Genomic DNA, 19,756 nt, shown 5'->3' with positions numbered 1-19,756 from the left:
TGATAACATTGCAAAATTATAATTCTGCTTGCTACCTCCAAAGTCACATAGAAGGAAAACTGTAAAACCTGGAGCATATGGCTACTGGCGATCCCCATTAACAAAAAACGAAGTTAAAGAACCACCTCCTGGGTGCTTAGCAAGAGTTCTTCAATCCCAACAGTTTTATAAACATGGCAGAGGGTTCTTCAGTTCCCTCGGCAATGCCGGGTACTCCAGCAAATATATAATAATGAAGACACTGTAATATAAAATAATGAAAATGCTATAATATAAAATAATGAAAGCGTTATAATATAAAATAATGAAGACACTATAATATAAAATATTGAAGATTTATCATATAAAATAATGAAGACGCTATAATATAAAATAATGAAGATGCTATAATATAAAATAATGAAGATTCTATAATATAAAATAATGAAGACACTACAATATAATAGAATGAAGACACTATAATATAAAATGATGAAGACGCTATAATATAAAATAATGAAGATGCTATAATATAAAATAATGAAGACGGTATAATATAAAATAATGAAGATGCTATAATATAAAGTAATGAAGACACTATAATATAAAATAGTGAAGATACTATAATATAAAATAATGAAGACACTCTAATATAAAATAATGAAGATGTTATGCTTTCCTACATCAGTGAGTCACCATACTTGTCTTAAAGAACATTTCAGCATTACACCAATTGCACTGTCTGTGCTGCCTCTGCTCCACTACTGCCTGGTTCAAATTCCAGCCTTCCTGCTGGTTTCTGTATCTCCCTGCTTCCCCTCTCACTGTTCACACTCAAAGAGATTAAAGATTCTCAAACACAATGGCTGGAATTTTTATTTTCCAATGTGCTGGCAGCAGGGGAGCCCTGGGTCGCGTAGGGAACCCCAAAGTTTCAGCAGCGCATTTTACAGTGGATTTTTAACAAAGCCATTGCATTTGCATCTGGCTTCCGGGTTTCCCAACCAATTAACAGGAGCGAGCGTGATGATGTCACGCTTGTGTCCGATTCAGCTCAGTTATTTAAAGGGATAATGCAAAGGTGACAGTTGAAGCTTGGTGGAGGTTGCAGAGACATTGGTGGGAGAGAGAATGGTTTAGTTGGAGAGAGATTGGTCTGTTTTGAGAACAAAATATGCAGACTCAGCATCCGAAAGTTGCCCCTTGTTTTAGTGATGCCTCCCTTGAACTCCTGCTACAAGGAGTTAGGGCCCACAGCAAGGTCCTATTCCCTGCTGATGGGAGGAAGAGGCCAGCCTCAGGCACCAAGAAGTCATGGCTGGAGATTGCAGATAATGTGAGCAACAGGAGAGGCAGAGAACCAGAGGTGGCCCTCCAGTCATATCCGCGCTGACTGCAGCAGAGGAGGAGGCACTCGAGATAACTGGAGTATCTGCACTGATGGTGGTGTAAGATGGAGCTCCCAGCTATCTGGTGACAGAATTAAATATCACACAGCCACATGCCATACAATAGTCACTGATGTTGACTTGATGTCAGCAGCCAGTGAAATATGATCATCTGCATATTGTTCACTCAAAACATTCTTACGAAGTAAGTTCTAATTCATGTCGAGCCATAGGAGGAAGACGACTCCTCAGAGGAGGTTGCTGATTCTGGTGGTGCACTGTCACAGGACGCAGGCACACCAAGCACCAGCACAGATACACACATGTCGGTGGGACCATTAAGTCAGATAGTTGTGTTGTCACCTGGTGTCTCACAGATCACATGTGATGCAAGAGCAGATGGTGCAGACAGGGACAGCAGTCGAGTGTCCTCTTCAGAGGGCACAGAACGCTCCAAGCTCTGCTCAGCTGGACAAAGATGCTGAACCTCGAGGGCCATCGACAAAGAGGATGATTCTGGAGGAGCAACAAAACTGCGTGAGGCTTTGGCAGGATTTCCAGCCGCGATGTGCTCGCTTGCAGGGAGAATGGAAGATTCCATCTCCAGCATGACTGGCATGATGTCGCAGGCCACGGCTATGATGTGTTTGTCCATGGAAAGGGTGGCCTCCTGCATGGAGCATCAGACGTGACATTCAAACAAGTGCATGCTTGCTCTCTCCAACAGCTTGAATGCCACCTTAACAAGGATGGATAGAAACCCAGACTTGGGCACTGATCACTTCACTGCTGTGCAGCAAGGTGGACTCCAGCTCCTTGCTAGCAGGGAAGTGAGGGTGGCCAATGAAAGGGGTGATGTTGAGAGAGGACATGGAAGTGGAGGCTCTTCTCAAAGTGCTTCCAATTCTCCCCCGTTGCCCCCCACCCCCACCTCAGTCAGAGCCCCACATGCTGCCTCATGTCCCAATGGCCGAGTCTACCCCTTCACAGGGGCAGAAGGAGCAGTCTTTGGCGGGGCCCTCACGGGCTCCAAAACCCAGAGACGTTGGCCAAAAGCATCTCAGCAGTCAGCACAGGGAAGTGAGCAGCCTGCCTCTACCTCTGCTGAACCCGCAGGGGTTGCGCAACGTAGAAGTGGTAGAATGAGGAATTGGGACGAGCTGAAGTGCTCTTGCAGAGAGCCAGCTTGGGCGCGACAGGCCGAATGGCCTCCTTCTGTGCTGTAACCATTCTGTGATTCTATCGATGATTCTATGAAAGAATTTGAGATGCACAAGTGTTTGCACATGGGTGTGTTAGGCAATGTTGCACTGTTAAGGTTATGTTGGTATTTGGAGGCACATAAAATTATTTCTTTGCACCATTCTCCCATCTGTCCAATTTTGCCTGCTGCCTGGCAAATGACCTTGTCACTAGTAATGAATGGTAAGACATGACTTAACTGCGAGCAATGGGTGTCTGTGAAAGGAATGGTTTGGTCATTGTGGACTGCTTTGTGGTTGGGGTGGCGGGGAGTGAGGTTGTGGGGGGTAGGGAGGGGATGGGGGGTGGAGGGTGTGGGGGTGGAGGGTGGCGGGGAGGGAGGGGATGAGGGGTGGGGGGTGGTGGGTGGGGAGGGGGTGATGGGTGGCGGGTGCTGGGGAAGTGTGTTCAGGACCTGAGTGCCAGATGGGTGCACTGGTGCAACCTAAATAAATCATGCCAATCTGAGGCCAGCCCAGGGAGCAATGTGCGTCGCTGCTGGTGCCATGTCCACATCAAGTTCCTCTTCCTCATGTACCTTGTCCTCCTCCTATTTCTCCTCCTCCTCCTGTTCCTCCTCCTCCTGTTTCTCTTCCTCCTCCAAAGAGGCTCTGCATGCAGAGCGCAGCATACCACGATCATTCTGGTGACCCTGGCTGGTGCATATTGAAGGGCTCCTCCAGACCAGTCCAGGCATCTGAAGCCCATCTTCAGCATCCCGATTGCTTGCTCTATTACACATTTCATCATCATTTGGCTTTGATTGTTGCGCTCTTTGGCCTCATTGCTTGGCCTCCTCAAGGGTGTCTTCAGCCACGTCTTCAGTGGATGCCCCTTGTCTCCAAGCAGCCAGCTGGTAAGCCTGGTTGGAGGTGCAAAGAGCTGAGGGAAGGTGGACTGGCACAGTATGAATGAATAATGACAGCTCCCTGGGAATCTGCCACATACCTGTATGATGAGCTTTTTCTGGTTGCAGACAAGCTGCACATTGATGGAGTGGAAGCCCTTGCAGTTCACAAACACTCCTGGGTGATGTGTGCAGTCGATGATACCCTGTACCTGTGGGAAGCCAGCCAGAGACGCAAAACCGAACACCCATTCATTCTGACTGGTTTCATCAGTGACAAAGTGTACATAAGTGCCTACCCTGGTAAACATGGCATTGGTCACCTGGGTGATGCATTTATGGGCAGCTGACTGGGAAATCCAGCAAATATCTCCTGCAGATCTCTGGAAGGAGCCTAAGGCAAAGAAGTTGAGGGCAGTGGTCACTTTGACAGATATAAAGTGGAGATCTGACACACAATCCTCCAATATAGTGAGAGTGACCTCCAGTGTACTGAGAGTGACCTCCCGTGTACTGAGAGTGACATCCCGTGTACTGAGAGTGGCCTCCAGTGTACTGAGAGTGGCCTCCAGTGTACTGAGAGTGCCCTCCAGTGTACTCAGAGTGAACTCCAGTGTACTGAGAGTGACCTCCAGTGTACTGAGAGTGACCTCCAGTGCAGTGAGACTGACCTACAGTGTACTGAGTGTCCTCCAAAGTTGCAGAAATTGCCTGCAACCTCCTGAAAGCAAATTCTCAGAACAAGTAGTGGGAGCAAAAGCCTTTCCATTAAGCAAGGAAGCAGGTGTGAGGTCTCAGTATTTGTGGAATGTTTTAACTCATTTGTTCAGCCTCCTCAATTGCCGAACTGCTCTCGCCTTGTTTGCACTGGCGAGGTTCAGGAAGCCCGGGAATCCCATGGACACACAGTAAAAGTTAAAACCCCAGGTAAAAAAGGCTCTCAATAGCCTCTTAACTAGCTGTTAATTGTTTTAAATTGCTAACCCACCTTCTCCTGGGGGGGGGGGGAGGTTTCTTGTTCTTAGCCGAAAACGCTCCAGTTAAATGCGGAAAACTACAGGTTGAAGCCGGCTTCCTGATGCACTGTCACTTTCAGCAATTTTAACCTGCCACCCACTCCCAAACACACTGGGGTCAATTTTAACTCAGGTGTGGGGAATTGGCGGGTTCCCCGAATTTAGTGATTCTGACACGATTCTAAATGGGCCTGTGAGACTGATGAAATCTTAACTCAATTGGCCAATTGATTTCCAGCGTGTGGGAAGCCTTGGCAATTGAGTATTTCCAGTCAGAAAGTCACAGAATATGACGTCATCATTGTTCCTGCTTCTAAGGTCCATAGCAAGCCTTGCTTCCTCTGCAGACTCCCAAACTTCACCATTAAAATGGTACAGGAGCCTGCCGGAGCAACGGCCAGTGGGAGGGCCATATCTGCCCCCAAATTTGATGAGGCTTCACTCCAGGCATTACTGGATGGTGCTAGGGCCCACAGGGAGGTCCTCTTCCCTTCTTCAGGGAGGAAGAGGCCTCCCAGTCAGACCAAGGCTGTGTGGCTACAGGTGGCAGGTCAAGTCAACTCCTTGGGGCTCACACGAAGAATGTGATTGCAGTGCAGGAAAAGAGAGCTCACAATAAAAGAGAACAAGCGAGGACAGGAGGAGGGCCACCATCAGTAGCCCACCTCACCCCCTGGGAGGAGGCGATCATGGAGATCGTGGGATTGGAGGATGAGGCGCAAGTGGGGGACGGACAGACGGGTGCATCACAGCAAGCTGGTGACAGAATAGTTTTCCATCTCTCTCATTGACATTGCATGAGTCACTGATAATGATTCTGAAGCTATAACAAATGGACCTATGATCATCTGCAATATGCAATGTGCATGTAACCTTGACCTCACATCTCTAACTCTTTCCTCACTCCCCCCACAGGACCATCGCGAGCCCCCGTCCCCACTGTCCAGGAGGAAGAGCCTGAGCTTCCAAACTCCTCAGAGAAAGCTGCAACCTCTGACAGCGCAGTGTCAGCAGAAATAAGCGCACCCAGCACCAGCGCAGACACTCACACCTTGGTGGGACCTTCGGGACATAGAGTAGTGTTGTCACCTGGTGTATCACAGCTCACAAGTGAGCATCAGCAGATTGTGGAGACAGGGACAGCAGTGGAGAGTCCTCATCGGAGGGCGCAGGACTCTGCCAGCTTGGCTCAGCTGCATGTCGACCCTCTGCCTCTCAGTCCATCCATAAGATGAGAGGTGATGGAACTCCAGGAACAGATGCAGGAGTCTCTGGCAGGTTTTGTCTCTAGGGTCGCTGTGAGTATGGAGCAAATGGAGGAGTCCATAGCGAACATGAGCAGAGCCTTTGTGGAGTCATTGGCACATGAACGCATCACCATGGAAAGGATGGCAACCTCCATGGAGGAGATAAGTCGCCAGGGTATGGAAAACATGGTGAGTGCTCATACTAGAATGATGTCTCTTGAGGAGCGATGGGCATCTATTGAACAGAGAAACCAGACCTTCATGGAAGTCCTTCTGAGCAGGACTGCCAATGCAGATATGGGTCCCCATGGCCCTCTGAAGTACAGCAAGGTGCTCTCAAGCCACTTCCAAGCGCTGGCCCCTTCTGGCCTGTGCAGCTTCAGGTGGGTGAGCAGCAGCCTGGTGCTCCTGTTGCTGCTGCTGTTGTTCCTGGTTCTGCTGGTGCCGCGGCTGGTGTTTGAGCTCATCTAATGCCCAGAAGCGAAGGAAATAAATGGCTCCCATGCTTCTGGTGTATGACTCCGTTGAGGAAGCGCTGAGTGAGGGTGGCGAGAGGGGTTTCCCAGGAGGTCACACTGGAGATGTGTGTGAGGCTCCAACCTTCCACAGGTGTCGTTAGGTCTGGTAAAAGTTCCCCCAGACCTGAGACAACAAAGTCCTGCCACCTGCAAATGATGACTGATTAAATATCCTCTTTAATGTTGGACCTGCAGCTGATAATCAACAAGCCAATAGTGTTCACGCCAGGTTTCACAGGCATGATCCCCACCAGGCGTGTTGTACGTGAGAAAAGGGTTAAACAGGCAAGGGCCTGTTAAAATGGGATTATGAAGGCTAATTAGTGCTGTTTAAGGGCCCTAAAGACCAGTTACCTGTTGCAGGCGGGACTGAATCGGGTCAATCAGACACACCTAGGTTAAAATGGCGTGGAGGCGGGAACCAGGCGGGGGGGGGGGATGCCGACCCCCAGGTTTTGCGATTTTAACCCCCCGCCCGCCTCAAAGCCCGCCTCACGGCCCAATGAAAATCGAGGCCACTCACTCTTTGTAGTTAAAATTCCAGCCAATGGGTGTGAGATGTTTAGCAATTGACTGAGACAAGCTAATGAGTTGCTTGTTGTTTATAGTTTTTATGGAAACCAACTTCAATTAATATATTGACCACCTTTCATCTAAACTAGTGAGAATCCACTTCACTGTAAAAGAAAACAAGGTTAAACGTGTTTTACTTGTTTCACTAATCCTCCCTGTGGAGAAATGATCAAAAGTGCCAAAACATCCATTTCCTCTTTCCTTCCTCCTCCTTTACAATCCATTTCCTCCTTTCCTCTTCTATTCATTGCCAAAATTTCCCATTTCTCTCTACCCCAATGGCATCAATTTCCTCCTTTCCCTCTGTCCTTCACTTTCCCCTTCCCTGTATCATTCATTGCCCCCATTTCCCTCAATTAACTTTTCCTTCAGTCCCACTTCTATCAGATCACTGCCCCTAATCGAACTGTATACTGTAGGTGGGAACTACTAAAGTTACGGAAATTCCTGCCCTCGCAGTCTATCTTTGTCACCACTGTCTGAACTCCTTCTCTCCCACCTTCAAATAAAGGACTGATCCTTCAATCCAGTTCCCATCCTACAACATGACAACACAGCAGTGCTCTTTGCCCCTACATGACAGTGTAAATAATAATACAGGAAACTCTCATTTAAACAGCACCTAATTATCCAGAATTCTCTAATAACCGGCAAAATTCTGGAGTAGGTTTTGAGGCTGTAAGATTCGCAAAATTCCTACATTTCCCCAAAGGTTATTATTAATAAAAGGGACCCTGCATGGACATTTTAAAAAGGGTGCCCAAAGATGGCGTCCACACCTCGTGGCCAATAGCCTGCAAGATTTTAAAAGCTTGGACTCTGTGGCACAAGCAGCTTTTGGGGAAATCGAAACCAAAGCTGCAGTTTCTGTGAAGAGATACTTTTGTATTTTGAAAAGCAGACAGGACTTTGAATTATGCATTAAGCCAAATCGGAGACAGATCAAAACCAGTTAGGCCTATACTTAAGGCCATCAAGTTGTTTGCATAAATAATCGGGAACAGCTTAGGGAAGCCATCAAGGCTGGTCAGGCCGATTAAGATGTATTAATAACAAAACAACTCAGAAATCAGGCCAGTAGGTGCAATTACCGGCCATCTAAAAACAGTTAGTTTAGATTGCTACAATTATTTAAACTAGCCCGCCAAGATTGGGACAAAGAACTAACCTGATTTGGCGTGCAGATAAGGGTTATCGTGAGGAGTATAACTGAAGGCCCTGGGTAGCAATCTCTCTCTCTTGCTCTTGCCCTTGACTCTGCTCTCGTGGCTCCGGCCTCTTGGGCTGCCGCTTGTACTCGTGCCCTGGCCTCGTGGCGGGTTCTCTCCCCAGAGCAGATTTTCAGTAGCCAGTAACACCATACCAACTGCTAGGAAGGTGAGCGAGGCCCAAGTCAACAGCCATCCAGGATGCCCAGGCCGCAGAAAGGGGCGAGACGAAGTTGAGCAGGTAGCCAAGGACTGGTATAGTAGTCCGGCGAGACATGACAAGTGGAGACAAAGAAGACGATAATAACTCGATAAGGGCAGAGCAGGGCAGCGAAAAACGTATCAATAAGTAAACCAAGCGCCTAGTTATAAGCTGACGCTTGGGGAAGAAAGTCCTTGAGGGTGGTGAAGACAAACACCTTGTTGAACAATGCGATAACGCAGGTGTCTATGCCACAATGAATATACAGGCGTTTGATGCATGGCTAGTAAAATCTAAACGGTAACGACTGATGACTGTCCGATAAATATAACGTTACCGCTGACGACCGCCCGAGGGAGAAGAAGAGGAGAACCCATCGAGACGAGATGACGACGGTAGCGGAGGGGAGAAGGTGTGTCGCAGCAGCTGACCCAGCACCGCACCCCTGAAGACCACGTGGCGACGGGATACCTAGAAGGACCAGAAACCAGACTCAAAACTCGCACTCGTTAACAGTTGGCTTTTATCTTTGGATTGGTGAGCATGAATTCTGGCCCCTCATAGCTTAATCTAGTTAGGTATAAGGGGTGGATAAGGATAAGGGGATTGTTAAGATAGTTTGTTTTCCCTCGATGTGCCGTGTGTTCCCCATTCCCTGTAAAAATATAGTTATTTTGTATTTGCCTGTAATTTTACACTAGTAACTTTTCATAAGACTGTGTTAATTTCTATTTTAATAAAATCTTGGTTTTCTCACATCCAAACCACCTGTCTACTCGAGTCTTTTCTGTATCGCCGCCTGTACCTACGTCTGGTGTCTAGAACCCAGGGGCGTGGGAGCGATTCGAACTGCTCACAAACAGTCAGAGGCATAACTGACTGGGCGTACGCGCCACCCCACACCACCCCCTACAAGGCTTCTGTATACTGTATATTTGTGGCTGTGTAACCGGGGTTCTTGTACCTTTTGCCGTGTAACCATGGCTCCTGCACCCCTGGTTGTGTTTCCGGGTCCCATGTACCTCTATCTGTGGAATGGGACTCCAGCACTTGTGTCTGTGGACCGGGGCTCCAGCACTTTTGTCTGCGGAACGGGACTCTCGTACCTTGGGCCATTGTCACTCCATGTCCCTTCTTCGTTATCCAGAATTTTTAATCAACTGGCACCATCCCAGTCCTGTTGGTGCTGGATACCAAAGAGTTTCCTGTAACCTGATTGGCTCCGTCAGCACTAAATACATGCACTGCCCTGTATGACTCTAATCTTCATGAATATCAAAGCACAATATAGGTGCACATTCTATTTTAATACAACAAACTCCAAAGTGAATACAAGGGGGGAAAGATTGGGTGGTGCCCCCTTTGGGGTGATAACTTTGCCGAGGCACTACTTCTAGCGGCCCAAAAACGTTAGCGCTCCCGCACCCAAAATTGAATGGTAGCATCCCAAGCAGGAGGCGGGACACTACTGGAACCGCTCCCCCTCCCTCTTGGCATGCTCCCACTGAATAGCGCGGCGCTACGTGCAACAGTGCCACGCGTGTCGGCACACAGCGCCGCGGTACTACAGGCCTCCCTTCCCTGATTAAAGGGGAGGGGCCTAGTGCAGCGTGCACCGGGCTCTGCTGGACCACCGGGGAGTGGGTCGTCAGCAAAAGAGACCAGCACTCAAGAGGAGTGCCGGGCTGCCCGATCGTGGCTGGCACCCCGCAGGAGGAGGCCAGAAGGGGCAGGTGCTGGCAGGCGGCCCAAAGAAAAATGGCCACCCAGCACCAGCCCTTTAATTAGCGCCGCCCCGGCCGCAAACACGGCACCCCGACCCTGTGGGACATCGTGTTCGGTGGTAGGTCAGGGGGCGCGAGCCATGTTTGCGGCCAGGGCGCGTGTGGGGTGCTGCGCATGGTAATGATGTCATCGCCAGAGGTGCAGCACCACAGGGTGCTACCGGCTATTGCTGCCGCTAACCTCCCGCTGAATTTCACAGAAGGCGTTAGCGGCACCGCGCCCGGGCACTAGTCGCTTTGCGCCTCCCATTAGCGCCACCTCGGGGCATAACGTGGCACAAAGCAACCAAATTTTTCCCGCCAGCTATTGAAATGTCAGGAGTACCTTTACAGCACATGTCACAGGAGTATCGAGAGTAGGACTGAAGGATGGGGAGAGAGAGATCAGTGATGTTACAGGCTCCCAAGTCCCTTTGCTTTCAGCTCCATGCATCTTTCAGTGGCTGTGAGTGAATTGTTCCACCGCAGTGATTTCTGCTTTAAATCACAAGTTCCGATTGTAGATTTCCTTCAATCTTTGACTAAAGACACACAAACATTGGAGAAATTATACACAGTGTCTAATAATCATTCTTTTCTACAGAGATCAGATGGCTCAGTCTCCAAGCTCTACAGCCTTCAATCAGGAAGAGTTCAAAGAACTGAAGTCCGCTTATGAATTGGGTGGGCTGGAAAAGGCTGCGACTCTGATACAGAAGAAGGTAAAGGAGCTGGAGAATGTAAAGCTTAACATTGCAGTGACGGGAGAAACAGGCACCGGGAAATCCACCTTCATCAATACTATGAGAGGGCTTCAGAGAAATGATAGGGGAGCAGCTGAAGTTGGGAACACAGAAACCACAATGAAGCCAACCCCATACCCAAATCCCAGCCTGCCGAATGTTTGCTTCTGGGACCTGCCAGGAATTGGAAGTACAAAATTCCCAGCCGATGAATACCTGAGGGAAATGGACTTTAAAAAATTCGATTTCTTCATCATAATCTCAGGCTGTCGATTCACAAAAAATGATGCAAAACTTGCCAAAGAGATTAAACAGCTGAGGAAGAATTTCTACTTTGTTCGATCTAAAATTGATAATGATCTCCGTGCTCTTGAAATGGATGGTGGAACGTTTAACAAAGATAAAGAACTGGAAAAGATCAGGAATGACAGTGTCAGCAACTTGAAAAAGGCAGGGATTCCATCACCCACTGTTTTCCTGATATCGAGCTATAAAGTGAATGAGTTTGATTTCCCAACATTAAAGGAAACCCTTGCAAATAACCTTGATGATATAAGGAAGCATGTTTTCTTGCTGTCACTTCCAAACACAACGTTGAAAATTATAGAGACTAAAAGAGAATTGCTAAATAAACGAGTCTGGGAGTTGGCAACAATTTCCGGAGCAATGGGAGCTGTGCCCATTCCTGGCCTATCCTTTGTTTGTGACATTGGGATACTGGTTACAGCAATAATACAGTTCCGTCAATATCTGGGTCTGGATGATGCCTCTCTTCAAAGACTGGCCAACACGGTAAGGAAACCTGTGGAAACTCTGAAAGCAGTGGTGGAAACTCCTCTGATGGGTGAAATAAATGAGGAATTTGTGAGAAGAATGTTGCTGGGTTCCGTCTTTGTTGGTATTTCAGTAATTGAGGCTGCCCTCAACTTCATACCAGTCGTTGGTTCCCTCTTTGGAGCAGGAACATCATTTGTAATGACCCACAAGCTGCTGAATGATGCATTGGATGAGCTTGTGAAGAATGCACAGAGAGTGGTGAAGGCTGCATTTGGGACTGATTAAAATGGTCTGCACTAAAATATCATCACACTGAGCTCCTAAAAATCACTAAAAGTTCAAGAATAAAACAGAAAGTAGTGTTGATGTTGCATCTTCCACATCCTCAGGACATCCCACATTATTCCACAGACAATGAATTATTTTTGAAGTGTAGTCAATGTTGTAAGGGAGGCAAACACGGCAGCCAACTTGTGCACATCAAGGTCCCAAAAACAACAAATGAGATGAATGACCAGTTAATCTGTTTTTAGTGATGTTGGTTGAGGGATAAATGTTGGAGAAAACACTGGGAGAACTCCCCTGCTCTTCTTCAAGTAGAGCCATAAGATCTTTTACATCCACCTGAACAGGCAGACGGGGCCTCGGTTTAATGAATGAATCGAAAGTCAGCCCCTCCGACAGTGCAGCACTCCCTCAGTAACCCTGGATTATGTGCTCAAGTCTCTGGAATAAATGGGAGTAAATTCCAGAATTGCAGCAATTCCACTCCTGACATGATCTGCTTTCTCTCCATTTCACCATCCTGAATGTTCCTCGGCCAGTCCTGATTTCTGTGGTCAGCGCACTCGGTGTTTCTCTCATTTTGGTATTGTCACTGGTTCTTCAGTTCATAGCAGTTTCCCTGACAGGAAAAGCATCATTGCTAAAATGAGAGCATCACAGGGGAGATTGTTCTATTGGAAACAGCCGACATGGACTTTGTGTTCTCTGTTCAGAGTGTTGGCCATCTTTATGCTGATATAGTGCCTGCTGAACTCTCAGGCTCTCAGTAGTTGAATGGTAAATAAATGTTAAGTTAAACAGTGCAATATGTGTTTAACACAATGCCACAGGCTGACTGCAAGAGCAGTAAAAACATCAATTGGGACAGTTATCGGGAATCAGATCCAGTTCAATTACAGACCATATTTCCAATATTATCAGACCTTTATGTTCGATGGGGGTGAATTCCGAGGAGATTCTACAGCTCGTCTCTGTAACTTCGGTGGAAGAGCAGTGGAAACCCTAGAAAAGCAGTGTCAATACCAAGTGTGACATTTTCCGGAGTTTTTACGGATCTTCTGATGTAGTTATGGTGAACTAGTGGGAGAAACCCTCGGAAATTCACCCCGATACGTCACACTTGCCCCACATTCCATTCTGGTCACTGGACTGGAGTTCAGCGTTACATTTGATGCTGAAATTTAAAGGTCTCACTCCAACTAAATCAGCACTTGTCTTCTCAGAGGAGGACTCGGAAGCCACAACAACACAGCAATGGAAGGAAAGAGATGGAGCCAGATTTTACTCCCACTCCCACCCCCAGTTTCTCTGTAAAACCCAGGTCATCGACCTGAACCGTTAACTGTTTCTCTCTCCACAGATGCTGCCTGACCTGCTGAGTATTTCCAACAGTTTCTGTTTTCACTTCAACATATTTACCTGTATGAGAAAAATGGAAACTCACCAAAATGAATCTTTCAAAGCTCTCACGGATTTCAGACTGGCTATTACTCAAAGATTATCAATAATTACTAATGTTTTTGGGACATTGGATTATTGGATTGTTTCAGTTCCCGTTACCTGAGCACTGTAACATCTGTTACAGTGACTGCACCAAATCGGACTATAAAGGGTGAACTTCTCCACTGAGTACTGGGACCACCTGGACCAGTGAAACACTGATGGTGAGACACTCAAAACAGATCAGAGCACGGCTTTGTCTCTTTGAATGAAAGACCGATAGAAAGAATGTACAGAGGTTGCAAAATCAATGATTGATTAGTTAGACTGCAAGAATTTCATGCTTTAGTTATAATTGCAGTATAGCAAGACTTACATTTATATAGTGCCTTTCACAACCTCGGGACATCCCAAAGTGCTTTACAGCCAATTAAGTACTTTTGAAATGTAGTCACTGTTGTAATGTAGGACAGAGCTAATTGTACCGTAATCTAATAGTATAGAGACAATTACAGTGTAATCTAATAGTATAGAGACAATTACAGTGTAATCGAATAGCATAGAGACAATTGCAGTGTAATCTAATAGTACAGAGACAATTGTAGTATAATCTAATGCTATGGAACCAAATTGAACTCAGCCAAGTCTGTGTGCCTGTAATTCTGAATGTCCATTTCTTGCTATGTTTTCAGTGATTGTTTTGACCATCGGAGTTTCCTTGAAAGGGAGAATCAATTAAATAAAGTTCTCATTAGCATCACATTGAATTGTGTCCTGTCCAGTTCATGATGTCTGTCCTGTAGCTCAGTGTTTAAGTGGTAATCCTACCAGTGCTGTACTGACTCCTGCTGCTCAGACTGTGGCTGTATAGGTTAAATTAAATTAATTGGTGTAATTGCCTCGAGAACCAAATTAAGCTTCACGATAGGCCTCGGATACAAACCCAGATCCTGTCCAATGTCTCCCTTCGTCTGTAATATCCTCTGTGTTTTCACATTGGAAAAGCAGCGTCTCACTGTCAGTGCCCATTCCAAAGCAGCCTGAGGATTTGAATGGGTCCCAGTGTACTCAGTTATTTCCTCTCACTCATTTCCTGCCAAGCCATGTGAAGACCGCACACGATACAGCTTGTTCATTGCTGACCCATTGGACACACATCACAATTGGATCTTTGTTGGCTCACTCGCATCTTCACTGGCATCACGGATAAAAGCACGAGAGCGCGACCAAGCTGCAAGAAGCGTGAGACCCTCGCACATTCACCGAAACAGACTCAGCAACACATGGGTTCAATACTCCAGGATCATTTATCACTCACACACTGGGACCCTGAAATCAGGCTCCTCAATCAAAGGCAGTCATTCTCCTACACCCTTTTCTTTCTTTTAAGACAGACTTTCAGACAAAAGAAATACTATAACTTCTTAAACATTCATAGTCAGGAAAACTTTCACATTTTAACACACACTTTCACACAAAATGAAATTCCAGCATTTTTTTAAAGGTTCCTTTCACTCAGCAACCTTGTGTTTTATTTGTCTCGGCACAGACGTTAATAATTTCCATGTCGGTAAATCTTTAGGTTCCTCTCTCTTTTTTTTCTTTTTTTAAATCGGCGTCTCAGCAGCTTAGGGGTTACTTGAGTTCTAGTTAGGACACTAACTGCTTTCTCAATATATGTGGAACGGTCCAGCAGAGGTTTTTCCATGTCACTGCTGACATAGGCTACGGGGGCTGAGGAAGAGAGTGTTTGAAGACCAGGGCCTCAAACCCAGCACTAAGCTCATGGTCTACAGAGCAGCAGTGATACCCGCCCTGCTGTATGCGTCAGAGACATGGACCATGTACAGCAGGCACCTCAAAGCACTGGAGAGGTACCACCAACGCTGCCTCCACAAGATTCTGAAATTCCATTGGCAGGATAGGCGCACCAATGTCAGTGTTTTTGCTCAGGCCAACATCCCCAGCATCGAAGCTTTGACCACGCTTGATCAGTTCCAATGGACGGGTCACATTGTCCGCATGCCCGATAAGAGACTCCCAAAACAAGCGCTCCACTCGGAGCTCCGACACGGCAAGAGAGCCCCAGGTGTGCAGAGGAAATGCTTCAAGGACACCCTCAAAGCCTCCTTGAAAAAGTGTAACATCCTCACTGACACCTGGGAATCCCTGGCCCAAGACCGCACAAAGTGGAGGAGAAGCATCCGGGAAGGCGCCGAACACCTCGCGTCTCTTTGCCGGGAGAAAGCGGAAGCCAAGCGCAGGCAGCGCAAGGAGCGCATGTCAACCCAAGCACCCCACCCACCCGCCCCTTCAACCACCGTCTGCCCCACCTGTGACAGAGACTGTAGGCCCCGCATTGGACTCATCAGTCACCTGAGAACTCATTTTTAATGTGGAAGCAAGTCACCCTCGGTTCCGAGGGATTGTCTAAGAAGAAGCTGTCGAAGCACCGACCTGGTCCTGAAGAACCTCATTTTGTTTCTGAAAAGCTTCATTCTTACTTTTTAATTCTACAGCTTCTTTTTCCCAGTTTGACTTCTCACCAGTTAACTTTAGATTCTCTTCTATCAGCCGTAGCTTGTCTTTTTCTAATTTATCCTGATTGTCCTCTAACTTGGTTTTACTATTTTCCATCTCTAGGAGGGTCTCTTTATCTTGCTCCACACAATACACTGCAGCATTATGCCCATCAGCTGCACTGCCCTATCTGGCTTCCTTCCATCTCCTTAACTTGTTTCTCAATGAACGCAACAACGTCCTCAAAGGATACTCTCTCATCCTTTGCTAGACATTCTACTGCTAACATCTATAACTGTGCATCCTTGCACTTCTTCATTAACTTCACTTTAAAGGCCTAGAAATTCGGTGGGCTGCGCCACCAGTTAGCGCCCAAAGAGGACGCTTAGTGGCTTTAGCGCCACTGGCCACGCCCCCCGTGAAATTTAGCAGGGCGCTAATGGCGGCGTTAGCCTGTAGCACTGCACCGCCTCCGATGACGTCATCAGTGTGGGCAGCGCCACGCTACCGCCCTGATCACGATATTGGGTCGTGCCCCCTGCTGTAGCGCCGGTCGCAACCTGCGACCGGTTCATGGGGGCCGACCTGCGGCGGTAGTGGCACTAATTAAAGGGGAGGTGCGGGGTGGCCATTTTTTTTGCTGGCCGCCTGCCAGCAGCTCCCCACGCCGCCGTCCCCGGCCTCCTGAGCACCCCTCGGGCAGTGCCGGCTGTGTCCCAAGTGCCCGGCACCTCTCCTCGGTGCCGGGCTATTTTGCCGGCACTCGCGATCTCTGATCGCGCTGGTGCAGGCCCCTCCCCTTTAAAAAGGGGAGGAAGGCCAGCAGTACCGCAGCGCGCCGTGCCGCAGCGTGTGGCGCTGCGGCATGTTGCGCTGCGATATTCAGTTGCAGTGCCCCAAGAGGGACGCGGGGCACCTCGAGCAGCGCCCCGCTTCCGTTTGGGGCGCTGAAACTGAATATCGTGCTGGCGCAAGCGGCTCCGTCCGGAGTGGTAATTCCGGCGCCCAGGTGAGCTTGGCGCCATCGAAAATCTAGGCCAAAGTCTACAAAAAAATTCTCACTCGACATTCTGCTGTAAGTTAAAGAGACACTGGCCTAGAAATTCGGTGGGCTGCGCCATCAGCTAGCGCCCAAAGAGGGCACTTAGTGGTTTTAGCGCCACTGGCCATGCCTCCGGCAAAATTTATCGGGGCGCTAATGGCGGCATTAGCCTATAGCGCTGCACCGCCACTGATGACGTCATTGGTGTGCACAGCGCCCCGCTACCACCCCAATCACGATATTGGGTCGCGCCCCCCACTGTAACGCCAGTCGCAATTTGCGACCGGTTCAGGGGGGCCTACCTGCGGCGGTAGTGGCGCTAATTAAAGGGGAGGTGCGGAGAGGCCATTTTTTTTGCTGGCCGCCTGCCACCACCTCCTCGTGCCGCCGTCCCCGGCCTCCTGAGGCCCCCCCCCCGGGCAGTGCTGGCTGTGCCCCAAGGGCCCGGCACTTCTCCTCGGCGCCGGGCTCTTTTGCCGGCACTTGTGATCTCTGATCGCGCTGGTGCAGGCCCCTCCCCTTTAAGAAGGGGAGGAAGGCCTGCAGTACCGCGGTGCGCCGTGCCACAGCGTGTGGCGCTGCGGCACGTTACGCTGCGATATTCAGTTGCAGCACCCCAAGACGGATGTGGGTTGCCTCGAGCAGCGCCCCGCTTCCGTTTGGGGCGCTGAAACTGAATATCGGGCTGGCACAATCGGCTCCTTCCGGGGCGGAACTTCTGGCGCCCGGGCACCAGTTAATTTCTAGGCCACTATCTGTTAGATAACCTAACTTTCCACAAGGACTTTCATTGATCAGACGAAAATCCAAGCAAAAATCCAAGTACATGCCTTATGCACAATGGACCTGGGTTCAGTTAATATTCACAGCCCCACGTTGGGCGCCAATTCTGTAGCTTTTAATAGCTCTGAATTAATTTGTCCATGACTACACTAACCACTCTGGGTACAGGTATATTGTGTGAAAGCAAAACAGGTTTATTAAGCATTAAACATCCAGTACAAAGAAATAATACTTAACAAGAAGATATTTGCAGTTTGTTCATTGAACCCCCGGCATTCCGTCTGAGTGACTGTGGTGCGGTTTCTTTATTCTAGCTGTGTTCTGTTGACTGAAGCTTCTCATCCTCTGGTTTTGTGCTGCTTTCGATGTTCAATAGCTGTTCATTTATACCTTTTTTTCCTCCGTTTTGCCTATGTGGCAGTTAGTAAGCAAGCTCTCCTTATCTGAGAACAACCTTCACACTTACTTCTCACAGATGTCTTTCTGCTTGGCGGAGCTGAGCGGTGGACCTGTGAGAGGCACAGAGTCAGCAAGAGCAGGATAAAAAGAGCGCGGAAAGGAGGCCAGGGACCGGAGCTGAGCGGCGGACCTGTGAGAGGCACAGAGTCAGTGAGAGCAGGATAAAAAGAGCACGGAAAGGAGGCCAGGGACTGGAGCTGAGCGGCGGACCTGCGAGAGGCACAGAGTCAGTGAGAGCTGGGTAAAAAGAGCACGGAAAGTAGACCTGGGACCGGAGCTGTGTGGCGGACCTGTGAGAGGCACAGAGTCAGCGAGAGGAGAGAGAGAAGTAAAAAGCAATCAAAGTGTGATGTCACCAGAAAACAGGTAAGTGATTGGTTGGTGAGTATTTCTCTCTTTCTCGCTTTTTTCCAAACTTAAATTTTGTGGTTTATAGTTTCTAGGGTCTCTGTTATGTAGCGGGGAGTGCTGGTAAACAAGGGCCCTTGAGTATATCATTTAATTGTAGTGTAATTACTGGTATTGATTTGATTTAATTTAATTTGAATTAATTAAAGGGTAAGTCATGGCAGCACAGCTCATCCCCGTGGCATGCTCCTCCTGCACTATGTGGGAAATCAGGGACACTTCCTGTGTCCCTGGCAACCATGCGTGTGGAAAGTGTATCCAGCTGCAGCTACTGGCAGACCACATTGCGACGCTGGAGCTGCGAATGGATACATACTGGAGCATTCGCGATGCTGAGGATGTCGTGGATATCACGTTTAATGAGTTGGTCACACTACAGGTAAAGGCTGCACAGGCAGGAAGGAAATGGGTGACCACCAAGCAGAGTAGTAGGCGCAGGCAGGTAGTGCAGGGGTCCTCTGTGGCCATCCCCCTCTCAAACAGATATACCACTTTGGATATTGTTGAGGGAGACGGCTTATTGGGGGGAGACAGCAGCAACCAACTTCCTGGCACCGTGGGTGGTTCTGCTGCACAGGACGGGAGGGAAAAGAGTGGGAGAGCTATAGTAATAGGGGGTTCTATTGTAAGGGGACTAGATAGGCAGTTCTGCGGCTGCAAATGAGACTCCAGGATGGTATGTTGCCTCCCTGGTGCAAAGGTCAAGGATGTCTTGGAGCGGCTGCAGAGCATTTTGGAGGGGGAGGGTGAACAGCCAATTGTCGTGGTGCATATAGGTACCAACGATATAGGTTAAAAACTGGGATGAGGTCCTAAAAGCTGAATATAGGGAGTTAGGAGGTAAATTAAAAAATAGGACCTCAAAGGTAGTAATCTCAGGATTGCTACCAGTGCCACGTGCTAGTCAGAGTAGAAATAGAAGGCTATTTCAGATGAATACATGGCTGGAGGAATGGTGCAAGGGGGAGGGATTCAAATTCCTGGGATATTGGAACCGGTTCTGGAGGAGGTGGGACCAGTACAAACTGAACGGTTTGCACCTGGGCAGGACCGGGACCGATGTCCTAGGGGGAGTGTTTGCTAGTGCTGTTGGGGAGGGTTTAAACTAAAATGATAGGGGGTTGGGAACCTGTGCAGGGAGACAGAGGAAAGGGAAACAAGGATAGAAGCAAAAGACAGGTAGGAGAAAAGCAAAAGTGGTAGTCAGAGAAATCAAGGGTTTAAATCAAACATGGCCACAGTAAATAATAATTCTAAAACGTCTAAGAGTGTTAAAAAACAAGCCTAAAGGCTTTGTGTCTTAGTGCAAGGAGCAT

The 19,756-nt window shown here is 48.2% G+C and overlaps 1 protein-coding gene across 1 annotated transcript; it reads left to right on the top strand.

The window, feature by feature from the left end:
• The first annotated feature begins 6,162 nt into the window (after positions 1 to 6,162).
• On the top strand, positions 6,163 to 13,990 carry LOC147124905 (interferon-inducible GTPase 5-like). Its single transcript, XM_085994665.1, has one exon. The coding sequence runs from the start codon at positions 10,595 to 10,597 to the stop codon at positions 11,786 to 11,788; it is 1,194 nt and encodes a 397-aa protein (XP_085850791.1). The 5' UTR covers positions 6,163 to 10,594; the 3' UTR covers positions 11,789 to 13,990.
• Positions 13,991 to 19,756: the final 5,766 nt, after the last annotated feature.

The sequence above is a fragment of the Somniosus microcephalus genome, chromosome 1 (genome assembly GCF_052327205.1).
Source record: "Somniosus microcephalus isolate GS21.2 chromosome 1, FLI_Smic_1.0, whole genome shotgun sequence".
In the NCBI taxonomy this organism is placed as follows: domain Eukaryota; kingdom Metazoa; phylum Chordata; class Chondrichthyes; order Squaliformes; family Somniosidae; genus Somniosus; species Somniosus microcephalus.
The sequence above is the reverse complement of the archived record's forward strand: the minus strand, read 5'-3'. Positions and strand labels throughout refer to the sequence as shown.